Genomic DNA, 16,430 nt, shown 5'->3' on the forward strand with positions numbered 1-16,430 from the left:
TGACAATTGTGACTCTTGGCCCGCAGTGACAACCAGTTCCTTGCCTGGGGGCACCTTGTCAGGTTGTCCGGGAGCTGCCACTTCACCACCAAAGAATGCCACAAGCTCTTCTTTGTTGCTACCAACTGATAGGTACTTAGAGAACTGCTTTGGCGTGCTCTATTTCCCTCTACATTTTCCTCTTCGCCATACATACATACATGTACATGTACACACTAGTCAGAACAACAGATGGCTTGATCAGTCACAACAAAGTTTCATGCCATCTCAGGCATGTACATGTACATGTACAGTGGTCCCTCTATAATCCGGCACCATTTGTGCCACGGAAATCTGCTGGATTAGGGAGGGTGCTGGATTAACAAATCTGATTTACTGCTGCAATGTGCATGAAGCGGACATTTTGGCTACTGAAAATTGTGCTGGTTTATCGAGGGTGCTGGATTATAAAGTGCCGGATTAGAGAGGGACGACTGTACATGTATATCCATTAGATCACCAGTGGTCACAGACTACTCTATTCATTTCTACCTCTTTTCTAAAAGGCTTTATAGATGTCACATGTACACTGGTCACCAATATATTTCTACAGTTGTCGGTGTATGCATGCATATTTAATTACGCATGTACAGTAATGTATAGTTGCAGTAGATCCGATTTTATAATTCACCTTTGAGGCCCTGAAGTTTATTTGTTTTCAGTCAAACTTGGCCAACCAGTCATACGTATTGGATATGTTTATATCCAGCAGGAATGTTGTCAAAATATCGCATAGTTCTCCTGTATATTTGAATTAACTGATTTGTTGCCATGGCAACCATCATCAATTCTTTCCACCTTCATTGTATGACCTTCCCGATGGAAATTTTGATTGAATGGCATACCATCTTGCAGCGTTTTGAAGATACTTGACACTCAAATCGACAAAACTTGGTTCCCTCTTACCCGGAACGAAACTTCAAAAATAATCCCCCTGGCCCCCAGACTATGTCCCCTCCCCATGCCCCCCAGCCATTGTGGGACACACTCACTGACTACACTGTCTTTTGCAAGAAACTAGCCAGTTTGACCCTGGTGGGGTGAGTGGTTGCATGCGTTCGTCTTGCATGCATGTCTGGTCACGGGTGCATGATGTGCGGGTGCTTTGGGCAGGCTTTGTCCCTCCCATCCCCAGGCATCCCATGCAGAAGGGGAGAAAGTAACGGTATGCGGCCATCAGTCATGATCATGGGCAATCATAGCATTTCATTTTCATCCTGCACACGCTAGACTCCAGTTTGAAAGGTGAGAAGCTTGTGATCATAGCGGCCATGGACAAGTAGGGAGTGAACATGCAGTGACGACGAATCTTGTATAAGACGAGTCGTCGACTCGAGAAGGATGTCTACGGCCATACCACTTTGAAAATACCGGTTCTCGTCCGATCACCGAAGTCAAGCAACGTCGGGCGAGGTTAGTACTTGGATGGGTGACCGCCTGGGAATACCTCGTGCTGTAGACTTTCTTCTTTTCTTTTCTTTTCTTTTTTTCTCAGTTTTCATCCGGTTTTTTCTTCTTCTTTGTTTGTTTGTTTGTTTAGCTTTATTTTACTTCACCAGAAGCACAGGCAAAATCTGCCTTCTCACTGGGCGTAATGCCACAGTTCTCGCAAAATGATGAAGGTGGTGATATAAGAAAAGGAGGAAGAGGAAAATACAATCATGAACAAGGCACAAAGAGAAGACGGAAACAAATCAATGAGGGAGTACTACAAGTAACGAATTTGAATTTGATGAATTTTTCATGAAAATAATGCAACGGATGGAAAGGTTCCAGGGTTGAGGGAATGTTGACAGTTATGCGTCTTTGAGATCTTAGGAGAGGGTAAGAGAGTTTAAGATATCGTTTGTAATTGCTTTCTTAAATGCAGAAGGAATTGTGATGGAGCGGACATCAGGCGGCAGGCAGTTCCAGTACACACTACCAATGAACTGAACAGTGGATCGACCGGAAGGACCCGGCAAAAACGGGACACGAAGCCGCTGAGACGTGAAGCCTGACCCCGTGTGGCACGACCATTGACTAAATCAAAGAAAGTGCTGAAAAGATTACTGATCATTTCAGTACCAAGACATCTGTGAACAAAAAATAATAATTTTTGCTTATATATCTGAGTAAGAGTAAGAAGATCAAGTCGACAGAGAAGAGGGGATGATGGGGTAGTAGAAGGCACCTGGAAAACGGCGCGAATTCCGGATTTGAAAATCTTGACCAAGCGATCCAACAACTGCACTGTGAGGCAAGGATAGAAAGCCGTAGACGCATTCTTTCTACTACTAACTAGTCTAGCTAGCTGTGGCGTGCGTCGGTGGGTGGTTCGCGGGTCGTGTGCGCCAGGTTGTATTCTTGGGGTTTGTTTGTATGTTTTCAGCTTTGTCCCCTCCCCATGCCCCAAGCCATTGTGGTACACACCAGCACCCTAGACTCCAGTTTGAAAGGTGAGAAGCTTGTGATCATAGCGGCCATGGACAAGGAGGGAGTGAACATGCATTGACGACGAATCTTGTATAAGACGAGTCGTCCAATCGAGAAGGAGGTCTACGGCCATACCACGTTGAAAATACCGGTCCTCGTCCGATCACCGAAGTCAAGCAACGTCGGGCGAGGTTAGTACTTGGATGGGTGACCGCCTGGGAATTCCTCGTGCTGTAGACTTTTTTCTTTCCTTGTCTTTTCTTCTCAGTTGTCATCAGGTTTTTCTTATTCTCTGTACTACTTTCTAGTCAAGCTAGCTGTGGCGTGCGTCGGTGGGTGGTTCGCGGGTTGTGTGCGCCAGGTTGTATTCTCGGGGTTTGTTTGTTTTGAGCTTTGTCCCCTCCCCATGCCCCCCAGCCATTGTGGGACACACTCACTGACTACACTGTCTTTTGCAAGAAACTAGCCAGTTTGACCCTGGTGGGGTGAGTGGTTGCATGGGTTCGTCCTGCATGCATGTCTGGTCATGGGTGCATGATGTGCTGGTGCTTTGGCCTTTTTTTGGCAGGCTTTTTCCTTCCCCCTCCCCAGACATCCCATGCAGAAGGGGAGAAAGTATGCGGCCATCAGCCATATTCATCGGGAATCATTGCATTTCATTTTCTTCCTGCACTGACTAGAATCTACTTTGGAGGTGAGCATCTTGTGATAGCGGCCATGGACAAGGAGGGATAGTGCATGTACAGGTAACGAACTGCATGACATCCTTACTTGTCCATGGCATGAACCCGCAAACACCCTGAGTAGAGAAGACTCCGATCAAGCCAAGTACGAAAACCGTGCGGTCAGACTGGCCTACATGTCAATCATAGAGAGGACAAATGCACACTAGTTTGTATATGCCATCCGTTAATTTTATGCACAATGAAGAAGTACAAAACAATGACAAACCTTTTCAATTCCAACAAGCGGCGGGGATAGTAGTAGTGGTGAGGCTTCCTGTAGCTTCATTCATAGGAAGAGGTTTTAGAGCAGATACGGCGGCCCGGGAGATTGCATTCTTTAAAGGAACCGTGATAAGGCCATGGTAAAAATTATCTTTGATTCTCAAGTACGCGCGCACCGATTTTTGGCGGCGCACCGATGATTTATTATTATTTCTATGCATGCATATGCGCACATGAAAACGGTCAATGCGAAAGGCATGAACCAGGGAGTAGTAAAATACCGGTATTTTTCTACTCCCTGGCCTGAATAATAAAATAATTCTAATAACCTATGACGTACATTTGTGTGACCCTATCTTTGGAATTAAAAAATTTGTGGGAAATAAACTAAAAAAATCTCTCGCTCGCACCCATTTTCACAGGCTCATGAACCGAGAATCAACTTTATTTTTTACCATGGCCTAAAGAGGACGAGCCGATATGACAATATTTTGGTTACTTTATTCGACTTATGACAGCGAATAGAAAGAATGTGCAATGGTGTGAAAAAAAAGAAAGAGAACGAATTGAGAAAGAACAATGTGAAAGAAGGATTCGAACAAGTTTTCGTAAAACATTCATCACTAATCATCATTGTACTGTATCGTTATTTTCCATTCGTTATGAATATTCACTGAATACTTATGACGAAAAGTTGAATCGACATTTGTGTACACTTGTCGATTCAGCTTGTCTTATTGATTGCGGTTATCAAATTATTGTGTCCTCGTCGTTTGTTTTGAATACTTATTCGTATTCTATTTCATCCAATGATATCTAAATAGTAAGTTCCATGTAAATCAAATTAATTCCATGAGTTGAAGCTCTAGCCATACGTTGATGATGTTATTACTGAAGTATATTGATACTCTGGTAGTCGTACCAGGCAATCTGGCAGAAGCACTATCAATCCTCCGTAAAGTGATACTTGAAGTACATGCACGCCATGAATGCATTGTATGGAATTAGATATCCATAAAAGCAAAGACTACTAGTGTTTGCGTGTACATGTGATAGACTTTATTCACGCTCTGCGAGGTTTTCTTAAAACCAGCTCAGAATGGGTATACGTTTTGGTCCCTGACTTTGCGTAGCATCCGAACAAGCAGAAGCCAGCTACACTGGCCAATCCTATGCCAGTGAATGAGCAGGCATGCAGGCCGATGGTCCCGCGGACCCACTCTCTTTCTACTCGACTAGGCCCAGTGTCCTACAAGCAATGGCTACAAACAAGTCAGTTCTGTCACTGGCTGGCTGTGTTCACCTTAGCAGCCATTCACTCGGATGCAGACTCTGCCGGGTTCGGCAGATCAAAAACGATCGGCACTTGCCGCGGACGGTATCTCAGGTCACAATTGGAAGCGTTGATGTACGTTGTCACGCCATCTGTGGTGATGCCGTACGCTGCATAGACACACAAACACGATGGTTGAAGAAGTAAAGCAAAGTTGGCACATCCACGTTACAACCGGCTATACAATTGTATGGAGAAACACGATGGTCGAAGAAGACAGGCATATTGATTTCAACGGCACAAAGCAAGCAGCACCAGTAGACGACATGGCCAGCAATCGAGGACATCTGAGAGTCGTAATTTTTGTACTCCTCCGAGGTGTGATTTTTGGCGTGCTGGGCCAAGCACAAGGAAGCCATCTGCAAAAAAACTGCAGAAAATGGTTGTTGTTTGATCCTTTGGTGTAATCTTTGTTTCTAGTCGAAGCTAGTTGCTGGTTGGAGCAGAAACGCTGAAATTGACTATTTTCTGCATGTACTCATACATGTACTCCTGTACTCAGGCATGCAGTCTCACTCGTATTTTAGCTCTTTTTCTGGAATGGATGCTGCTCTGCGCCCCTTGGTGAACATTTCCTGCGCTCGTGGAGCAGCTGAAAAGGACCACTGGTATGTCTGATTCCTGGTTTGAAAGTGGAGAGTCGACTTTCGTGTCTTGAAAAAGGAGTAGAGGGCGATAAAGGTACGTCTGTGGCTGATTTTTGAGTGCTCCTCGTACATTTTTGATCGTGATAGAAATTCTCAGCCCAAAGTCAGGCCAAAGTCAGCGCGATGATGGTCGTACAGTTTTCTTGTGGATTTTTTAGTTGTTTCATCTCGTATCTATGTCAGTATCATGATGGTGAAGTGGAGAGGGTGATTTTCTTCCTCTAGGCTTCGTTCGGCCGACTTTGCTTCGTCCTCGTTGAAAAGTGATCCTGAAAAAAATGTCGATTCGCGAAATTATGTTGATTTTCAATGTACGTGATGACATGCGATTGCTGGCTATGGCTACACCGGGGACATCTTTCAAGAATGGAAACATATTGGCGTGGCCCCAAAGAGATTTGCAATTCATTCATAATGCACCTGAATCATGCAAGTACTGAAGTACCTGCATCGCGGCGAAGAGACTAAGCAGTGATGTGCAAGTCATATAATAATACTTCAGTAGGTTTTCCTTTGTAGACAAGCCCCACTCAAAACTGGGAACTTCTTTACGAATTTTTAATAGAGATTGCGTAAAACGAAAACTTTTGATATCTGCACACTAAAGTCTGGTGAGACCGACGCTACCACAAACTGTCAGAAAATGCGAGCAAGCAGCGCCCAGTTATGAAAATGTAATATCATAAATCACCACCAGTGCCCATTGTTGCTCTGAACCCCTTCCTGTTCCCAGTCTGCTGTTGACGTAACTGTCCGCGCTGCGTGCTCAGACAGACTTACTGAATTTGCCGTTTGATCGTCGTTCTGCAGCTCTGTAGTATTTCTCTTCCTCTGTTAGTTCTTTCTCTTCTGTCTGTCAGCGCTTACTGTCACCCAGCGCTAGGTGCAAGCACCCCCTGGCAGATTTATACTACATTGTTCTACTTGATAAATTTATTGTTCTCTCAAACTTATTCCTTCGTTGTGTACGTGTTCGAACTGTTTTTGAATTATTTTCGTTTCTTTCTTGCCATGTGCATGTGCCAGCTGCCGAAGTGTGCAGTCGCAGCAGCGCCATTTTTGAATAATTATTATGTCATTGATCATGTGATCACGAGCGATTGTTGCTAGCGCTAGATCCGCGGATCTGCTAGTGCCGTAGTGGTACGCATGCATACGTGTAGTTTGACTTGCCTGCGATAGTTTTCTGTGATCTGCTGTTTTGCACTGGAATCGCACTTGTACTTTGACCTCTTCACACTTCTCCTTTTGGCAATGCGTGTCCTAAATCTCTCCGCGAAGTTTCCGCTGATCCCGCGCGGGGTTCTCACGCACCGTGCGGCGCAGTACGGAATTTTGCACTTGTTTCTTTTCTTGTATCCTTTTCTGGTTTCATAGCACCTTTTCGGGACTGTTCCTCTGGGCGAGAAGTAGCCTTGTCTTGGTGGGTTTCTTGTTCATTGGTAGAGTTTTTCTTTGGTGCTCATAGAGTTTGCTTCGTCTTTCTTGTCTTATTATCACATTTACACTATCGTCATACTAAGCACAGCTTTGGAGTGTTGGCGAAATTACATGGTCCTTCGAGCCGGATTTCTATTGGAGAAATCAAGAACGAACAGCACTAAAGAGTTCGTACGGGACGCTGCTGAGTCACGTAACGAAAGTGTTTTGATCGCGATCGTTTCTACGTTGGGTGGAAGATCGTTTGGTTTGTTAGTCATGTCCGTCAGGCGAAGCCAGCGGGAGTCACGACGACCGAACTGGTACGGCGTCGACGCGGACATGGAAACGCCCGAGCCCTCGGTGAGGGAATATTCAGTTGCTCCGTCGCTCGTTGAGTCTGTTACTAGTAGTGTTAGTACCGTACGCAGGGCGAAACTGGCCGCACAACTCGCCTCTGAGGAGAGACTTGCCGATTTACAGCGGCGACAGCACCAAATTGAGTTGGAGAGTGCTGAAAAAGTCGAGGCTATCAGAGTTGAGATGGAGATGGCGGCCATAGAGGAAAGAACGTCTGGTGAGCGTAACACGCATATGGGCACACCGACAAATTTGGCACCGACACCAGCACCTCGAGCCAGAAGTGCGCGTGGGCGTTTGGATAAACCGTCGCCACCCCCGAAACCACCGTCCATGCGGTCAGCGGTCGGCACTGTGGCAGAGAGTGAGGCAGCATCCGTAACCTCTCTGCACCAACAGCTGGATGCACAGCAACGAGAGCACCAGCTTAAAGAGCGTGCATACCAGGCCATGCTCCAGCGTCAATCGGAACCGGTCGAGCAGTTGGCATCAGCTTTGGGGGCTGCCATGAAGGCCATGGCGCCTAACAGCACTGATCATATGAAGCGTTTTGTCGCTCGGCAGAGTGCCCACAAAGATTTGCCACTGTTCTCTGGGAGCCCCGAGGAGTGGCCCGCCTTCCTAAGCTCATATGAGCGGTCAACAAGGGAGTGCGAGTTTTCTCCAAGTGAGAACATGGCTCGGTTGGCAAAGGCGCTAAAGGGAAAGGCGCGAAACCTTGTGGCGGGAATGCTGACAGTTCCTGACAATGTTGACCAGGTGATCAGCATGCTGAGGCTCAGGTTTGGCAACCCTGACCTCATCATCCAGTCGCTCATAAAGCGCACCAAGGAATTAAACAGCATTAAAACAGTGGATCTGGAGAGCATAATCGAGCTCACCAGTGCTGTGCGGAACCTGGTAAGCACCATGGAGCTGTTGGAGGAGACGGATCATCTCACAAATCCGCAGCTCCGCCAAGACATCGTGGCAAAGCTGCCAAATGAGCTGCGCCTCCGCTGGGGAGAGCATGTGCAGAGTCTTGGTCGCCGTTCCACGCTGAAGGATTTGTCAGATTGGCTGACAGAGCGTGCGGCTGCAGCTTACCATGTGAGCCCACCAATCGTTGGCAACACCAACACCAGCGGTGGAGAACAGTCGAAACGGCGGGCCGGTCAACTAATGGCGACTATCTCCGAACAGAAGCGCAAACCAAGGGCATGCGCCTTCTGCGAGAAAGCCGGCCACTCAGTTTCGTCCTGCAAATCATTCAAGGATGTGAGCCAGAGTGAACGGCGTAAGTGGGCCCGGTCTGCAAACCGGTGCTATGTGTGTCTCGGGTATGGGCATGGTGCACGAAACTGCCAACGGAGCAAGCCATGTGGCGTAGATGGCTGCACGAGTCTTCACCACCCTCTGTTACATCCGCAGAACTATGAGCAACAAGGACAACGCAGAGTCTCTGCTGATAGTGAGCAGACTAACTCCATCACGACGGGATCACACGTGACCTGCAGCATGCAGAAGCCATCTGCGAGCGTCATCCTCCGAACAGTACCGGTACGCCTGATAAATGGCGACAACGAAGTGATGACGTACGCACTGTTTGATGAGGGATCTACAGTGACACTAGTAGACACCCAATTAGCCAAGACCCTGCAAGCGTCTGGCCCAGTGAAGCCGCTGTCTCTCACGTGGACAGATAAGCAGCATCAGCACCATCCTCAGTCCATGTCCTTGAACCTGCAGATTGCTGGGTTGCAGGGAGATGAGACCTTTCAGCTGAGAAATGCCAGGACAGTGAACAACCTCGATTTGACGTGTCAGCCGGTGACGTCTGCAAAGGCGCTGAACCAGTGGCCGCATCTGAAAGACGTGCCGGTCCACACACTCGATAACAAAAAGCCCCAGCTCCTGATCGGCCAGGACAATGTCAGCCTGACGGTCGGGCGAGAGGTCATTGAAGGCGCGCCCAACGCGCCGATCGCCTCGCGAACCAAGCTTGGGTGGGTCGTGCACGGTCGGTCATCTCATCGTCAGGGCAGAGTGGATGACGTCGTTCTGCAAACCATCTCTACCGAGGATGAAGAACTTCACCAGCTAGTCAAATCGTCGTTTAGGACTGACGATTTCGGAGTCAAGGTGCCGCACGCTACAGCCCACAACCGTGAAGAGCTGCGGGCATTTGAGCTGCTGCAGGCGACAACACAGCGGTTTGACGAGACTAGGTGGGAGACGGGGCTCCTGTGGCGCAAAGACGACCCAGTGCTGCCACGTAGCTACGGCAACGCGTTCAATCGACTCCGCAGCCTTGAGCGCAAGCTTGACCGCAACCCATCGCTGCTAGCGAAGTACGACGAGAAGATTGCTGAGTATGTCGACAAGCGCTACGCGGAGATTCTATCTCCCCATCAGGCAGCGGTGGACTCCAACACCACCTGGTATCTCCCGCACTTTGGGGTCACCAACCCCAACAAGCCGGACAAGCTACGGTTGGTTTTCGATGCTGCATCGAAAACCGGGGGAAGTAGCCTGAATGACGCCCTGCTCTCTGGCCCTGACCTGTTGCGACCGCTGCCAGCCGTACTGTTTGGTTTCCGCGAGGAGGCCATCGCATTTGGTGGTGACATACAAGAGATGTTCCACCAAGTGGTTATTAGGCCACAAGATCGCTGCGCTCAACGATTCCTGTGGCGTGGGCAGGACCGCAACAGCAAACCGACTGTCTACCAGATGAGGGTGATGACTTTCGGGTCAACCTCTTCACCGACGTCGGCGCAGTTCGTGAAGAACATCAATGCTGCCGAGCATCGTGACAAGCTCCGTGCAGTACAGGGTATTGTCGAGCATCACTATGTCGATGACTACTTTGACAGCTGTGCCGAGACCAAAGAAGCAGTCAAGATCGTGACAGATGTGATTGACATCCACAGACAAGGTGGCTTCCACATCAGGAACTGGGTTAGCAACTCACCGACTGTGCTTGAAGCAGTGCCGATTGAGATGCGCGCACCATCAAGCATCGTAAGTCTGGACGTCGATCCTGCAACGTCAGTGGAGCGTACGCTGGGAATGATCTGGGACCCCAGTGCCGACACGCTTGGTTTCCATGTCAGTAAGCTCCGCCTAGAACAGATGCTGACATCCAAAAGCACGACGAAGCGTCAGGCACTCAGCACTGTGATGTCAGTGTTTGACCCACTCGGCCTCGTCGCCTGTTACTCCATCAGAGCTCGAGTCCTGATTCAAAGCATCTGGCGAGCGTCCATTGGCTGGGATGATGAGCTGCCAAGGTCGCTGCAAGGCGAATGGACGAGCTGGTGTGGGGAGCTGACGGAGCTCGGCAAGCTGGCAATACCAAGATGCTACAGTTTGAAGCCCGGAGGAGTCGCTAACGTCCAGCTTCACGTCTTCTGTGATGCCAGTGAACTTGCATTCGCCGCCGTCGGCTACTTTCGCTTTCAGCTGAACGACGGAACAGTCGACACGGCGCTCGTTACGGCAAAGTCCCGGGTCGCACCGCTGAAGCCGCTGTCAATACCGCGTCTTGAGCTGCAAGCCGCGCTGCTCGGAGCTCGGATTGCAAACGCAATCACTAGCAGCCACAGGATCCAGCCCGACTCCACCGTGTTCTGGAGCGACTCGCGGACCGTACTCTGCTGGATCAAGTCAGACGGTCGCCGCTACAAGCCATTCGTCGCACATCGTGTTGGCGAGCTGTCTGAGCTGTCAAACCCAGATGATTGGCACTGGGTGTCGACGATCGACAATGTCGCAGATCTAGCCAGCAGAGGCGTCGCGGTGAATGAGATCCCGCCAACAAGCCGCTGGTTCACAGGTCCAGCGTTTCTGAAGGAGCCGACATCACAGTGGCCAACGGTACCATCCACCAGTGAGCCTGTTGAGAACGACGCCGATGATGCTGAACTGAAGAAGGAGTTCGTCGGACATGCTGCTCAACGTACAAATCGCCTCTGTCTGCCAGACCCTGAACGGTTTTCGTCATGGCACAAGCTTGTACGCACCACGGCATGGGTAGTCCGCTATGTCCGTAAGCTGAAGGCTAGTGTTGCAAGGAAGTCGACCAAGCTACCAGCTGAGTTGCTGGCGTCCGAAGTTCAGCACGCACAGACGCTGTGGTGGAAGACCGTCCAGCAAGACTGCTTTCCTGATGAGCTAGCATCACTGCAGAAGGGAGAGCCAGTCAGCCGTAGTAGCCGCCTCTACAAGCTGTCAGCTGGTCTCGATGATGATGTCATCAGGGTGTTTGGTCGAACCGATAGTGCAGCCGAACTCCGTCCATCAGCAAAGCGACCAGTGATATTGGACCCAGACCATCGGTACACGCGTCTGCTACTGCAGCAGCACCATGTGTGGAATGGCCACCATGGACAGGAACGCATGGCGAACGACCTGCGCCAGTGCTACTGGATTCTGAAGCTACGCGTCGCTGTGAGAAGAACATGGACCGAATGTCAGCGGTGCAAGAACGAGCGTGTCATTCCGCTGCAGCCTGAGATGGGCCAGCTACCAGAGTGCCGTATCACAGCCAATGTCAGACCATTTACGAACACAGGAATGGACTACTTTGGCCCGATGGAGGTCACGGTTGGTCGTCGCCGCGAGAAGCGGTACGGTGTGTTATTTACGTGTATGAGCACACGAGCAGTGCACTTGGAAGTTGCACACAGCCTCACTACCGACGCCTGTATCCAGAGCATCAGACGTATGAGTGCCAGACGAGGGCAGCCAGCCGCCATCTACTCAGATAACGGCACCAATCTGCGAGGAGCAGACCGAGAGCTGCGGGAGAGCATTGGTGAGCTTGATCAGGATCGTCTGACTGCCGAATTGACGGCTCGTAGTATTGAGTGGCACTTCAACCCTCCAGCAGCTCCCCACATGGGTGGGGCCTGGGAACGACTCGTGCGATCCGTGAAAGTTGCTTTGCGAGCATCACTGACGGAACAGCATCCACGTGATGAATCTTTGCTGACTGTGTTTGCTGAAGCCGAGAGCCTGGTCAATGGTCGCCCGTTAACGCATGTACCTCTGGACGCCGAAGACGACGAATGTCTGACACCCAACCATTTCCTGATTGGTACATCCAGTGCAGCGCTATGTCCTGGAGTCTTCAACAACGCCGACCTGTGTTTGCGCAAGCAGTGGCGTGTCGCCCAAGCGCTCACAGAGATGTTCTGGCGTCGATGGGTCAAGGAATACCTACCTACGCTAACACGTCGCACCAAGTGGCACCAGCCATGCCGTCAACTGGCACCCGGTGATGTAGTTGTTATAGCTGACGACAAGGCCACACGTGGAGTTTGGCCGCGTGGCATCGTGATCGCAGTTCACCCTGGCCGAGATGGCACCGTTCGAGTCGCTGATGTCAAGACAACCACCGGAGTGTACCGCCGGCCAGTAGCCTGTTTGTGTTACTTGGATGTACGTAAGTAACTGCAGTCAGTTACTAGGTGGGAGAATGTCCGCGCTGCGTGCTCAGACAGACTTACTGAATTTGCCGTTTGATCGTCGTTCTGCAGCTCTGTAGTATTTCTCTTCCTCTGTTAGTTCTTTCTCTTCTGTCTGTCAGCGCTTACTGTCACCCAGCGCTAGGTGCAAGCACCCCCTGGCAGATTTATACTACATTGTTCTACTTGATAAATTTATTGTTCTCTCAAACTTATTCCTTCGTTGTGTACGTGTTCGAACTGTTTTTGAATTATTTTCGTTTCTTTCTTGCCATGTGCATGTGCCAGCTGCCGAAGTGTGCAGTCGCAGCAGCGCCATTTTTGAATAATTATTATGTCATTGATCATGTGATCACGAGCGATTGTTGCTAGCGCTAGATCCGCGGATCTGCTAGTGCCGTAGTGGTACGCATGCATACGTGTAGTTTGACTTGCCTGCGATAGTTTTCTGTGATCTGCTGTTTTGCACTGGAATCGCACTTGTACTTTGACCTCTTCACACTTCTCCTTTTGGCAATGCGTGTCCTAAATCTCTCCGCGAAGTTTCCGCTGATCCCGCGCGGGGTTCTCACGCACCGTGCGGCGCAGTACGGAATTTTGCACTTGTTTCTTTTCTTGTATCCTTTTCTGGTTTCATAGCACCTTTTCGGGACTGTTCCTCTGGGCGAGAAGTAGCCTTGTCTTGGTGGGTTTCTTGTTCATTGGTAGAGTTTTTCTTTGGTGCTCATAGAGTTTGCTTCGTCTTTCTTGTCTTATTATCACATTTACACTATCGTCATACTAAGCACAGCTTTGGAGTGTTGGCGAAATTACAGTAACTCTCCCCACCACCCCACCACCAACCTCTCCATCGCTATGGTGGATAGTTCTTCCACAACCTCCATAGTACTGTCACCTTAGTGACCTTACCTTCATGAATGTGCCCAAAAACGTGGAATTTGGGTTTGATGCGATGTTGTACCTCGCGCAGCAAATCCACACAACCAGCTCGCAAGCCGTTAGAGCAAAGGTCACCATGTCCAATGGGCGGGCCGTGCGTCATCAGGATGTCAGTGTTCGACGGGATCCTCTGCCACTTCTCCAGGCAAGCATCGCCGCGGGGCAGATTGAATGCCCAGTCACAGAACTCTGGCTGCCTGGGGCAACACACATGCATTGCACACAGGCAGTTTGGCATTGGATGAAGCCATGCCGGATACATTCAAAAGGCTGCTTGTAAACCATCACAACCTGTAGACCAAGGTCCTTGCAAACATGCAAAGTATAACGTATAAGACTGTATAAGACTGAACCGCACGTCCATGGAAACAGGCATCAGGAACGAATATCAAGCAAAACTGTGTGATAATATTCCACAGTTTTGCTTGGTATTAGAATGATGGTAAGCCTCACCATGGCGAGCCGTATATGCGAAAGCCACGGACAATTACTTCAGCATCCTCGATGTATGTGCAGTCCTTCAAGAGAGCTTTGACGCCATCACTCTTCGCTTCCTTCAGCTCCGGCGCATGCATGGTGAAACGAGACTCCGCCTGGAACCGGTCCCACTGCTCCGAATGGAACGTCAGGTCATGATTTCCAGCAATGACAATCTTGTGTTCGTGCGGCAGCCCGGCAAGGTAGTCGTTGAACTCTTTCACCTGACTGGGCTGGCCAACATCAGTGAAGTCACCAGCATGCAGGAGAACATGGCCCCATGGCACTTCAAATTGGAAACGCTTGGACCGTCCATGCGTATCCGACAGACACACAAATCTAATGAAATCCAGAACACAAGCGGAGCACCCACAAGGTGGAATGATGCACTGAAATCACACAAGTACAACTAAAGGTAGCACCATCAGCCATAAAACACATGACAAAGTCCCGGACATTAAATACAACACCGTAGAAATCAGTATAGTCTAGTTGAGATAAAAACCCATGACACAGTGTAAACATAGGAGAAGTCAATAGCCAGTGTGCACAGTATGTACATGTATACTTGCTGTGTACCTTGTATGTCCTTCGGGACATGGTGAGCTGGGATCTGCAAGTTTCTCCACTACAGTACGTGGCGATACCGTCTGCAGGACACTCCAGGCTGTTGTGGGGTCGCCACGCATCTTCATTGCTGTAGTGGCTGGTTTACTGGTCCATACATCTTCAGGTGATCTCTAGTTGCAATTAATGAACACATGAATTACTATTACTATGGTAGCAAGCCAACTTGCTCTCAGCAAGATATCAATATGTTCTTTGCCGTGATCGTGCATGATCTGAGTCTAACAGGACGCTATGAATGCTAGGAGATTTTGTTCTTAGTAAACCAGGTTGAGGCTTTCCTTGAAGAACCAGTCTGGGAATTTGTTTTATCTGACTGTGACCATTCATTGCGCCTGTTAGAGTGATGTCACTGGAATAAATGCACGGCACGCGAACGTCTGTACTGCTGATGGCAGTAAGGTGTTAACAGAGTTTAGTCTGTTTACTGTTAATACTGTTGAGTGTGTGCCTCACCCAAATAATATCTACTGGGGCCACATAGAATTAATTCGTTGTTTCTGATCACTTCAATCATCCGTACCACGGTCGGTCGGTCGGGTATTTTTTTGGTTACTTAGAATGTAGATTGTGCATATCGAAAATCCAAGTTTTGTCCATCCAGCCAGTCGATCAAATCTGACTGTAATAATCACCTAACCCATTACTCGTTAGGGATGTTGAGTCCGAAAAGCACTGAAACCCCCGTTTTGTGACGTTTGAATCAGTTTCCACTTTGAGCATTCAGTTGCCAGGAGCATGGTTTGTGTTCTGAGGTTCAATTGAATTCAAAACTGCCATGTTTCAGAGCTAAACTTTTACCAATGGAGAATTTTTCGTATCATGAAGACTTATCTTGGCGAAAGGGAGTAATTATTTTATGGACAAAAACCTGACACTGTTTGCTAACGACTGCATGTATCCCTACTTATATTCGAATTACCCAGTGTACGCGTACCGTGACTGTTAGCAGTGTTACCGTGTCAGATCCAACCCTGACTGAGATCTATTATGTACATATTTTTTTACCAATATTTCAATTCAGATCTATTATACTCGAGCTCTGCTTGTAAACGGTTAGTAATTACAATGTAGTTGCAGTACTGTGAGAATGAGAACAAGGACTTCCCAAAATCATGAAAATCCCCTGTCGACTTTCTTACCACACCGACAGGCTCCTTCTTGGATGATCCGAGCAAACGCTCCATCAGAACGACGAGCGGCAGATTTGCGGAACGCGGGAGCAGGACTGAACGACTTCACTCAGAACTACTAGTAACTAAACTGGTCAGATATGACCGACTCGATTATCATCATAATACCCGGTGGGGAGTTTTCGCTCGAATGAAAAGCCTGTCAAAGTGATTCAGGAATTTTCAATCACGACACAGCATCTCGTTGTCCTGAGCTCAGGTGTGGCTAGTATGTACAGTTCAACCGATCATTGGCATTGTGTCAATGATGGAGTCTTCCTAGCGACACAAGTCACAACTCAGCCAGGGTCAGTGAGTGTTGCTTCTGACGGCAGATAGTCCAGGCAGACTACATAATAATTATACTACCGGTAGTACAATAATAATTATTACGAGAATGAGTAAGAACGAAAGCCAGAATTTATAGTAATTAATTATACTGGGGGTACCGGCCGGGTAAAGAATCAGCAAGAATATTCTTACGCGGCTCAACTACTATACTATTAGTATTACATTCACACTACACTTCAGCCGTACTGGTACCATAATGCGGGAAACAACACAGTACCAGAACAAACACGTGATAACGTTATCAGTCCGGTTGC

The 16,430-nt window shown here is 48.7% G+C and overlaps 1 protein-coding gene and 2 non-coding genes across 3 annotated transcripts; 2 read left to right on the forward strand and 1 right to left on the reverse strand.

The window, feature by feature from the left end:
* The first annotated feature begins 1,382 nt into the window (after positions 1–1,382).
* Positions 1,383–1,501, forward strand: LOC135807704 (5S ribosomal RNA). Its single transcript, XR_010551973.1, has one exon. It is a non-coding gene; the product is annotated as a 5S ribosomal RNA (ribosomal RNA).
* A 1,074-nt stretch (positions 1,502–2,575) lies between these two features.
* LOC135807714 (5S ribosomal RNA) lies at positions 2,576–2,694 on the forward strand. The gene has a single exon (XR_010551982.1). It is a non-coding gene; the product is annotated as a 5S ribosomal RNA (ribosomal RNA).
* A 1,188-nt stretch (positions 2,695–3,882) lies between these two features.
* LOC135805167 (metallophosphoesterase MPPED2-like) lies at positions 3,883–15,946 on the reverse strand (the record flags this gene model as incomplete). Its single annotated transcript, XM_065319170.1, is given in 5 exon segments — positions 3,883–4,844; positions 13,520–13,746; positions 14,003–14,365; positions 14,606–14,766; positions 15,796–15,946. Coding segments are annotated over 5 exon segments (924 nt in total). The 3' UTR covers positions 3,883–4,716.
* Positions 15,947–16,430: the final 484 nt, after the last annotated feature.

This window comes from Sycon ciliatum, chromosome 1, assembly GCF_964019385.1.
Source record: "Sycon ciliatum chromosome 1, ocSycCili1.1, whole genome shotgun sequence".
In the NCBI taxonomy this organism is placed as follows: Eukaryota; Metazoa; Porifera; class Calcarea; order Leucosolenida; family Sycettidae; genus Sycon; species Sycon ciliatum.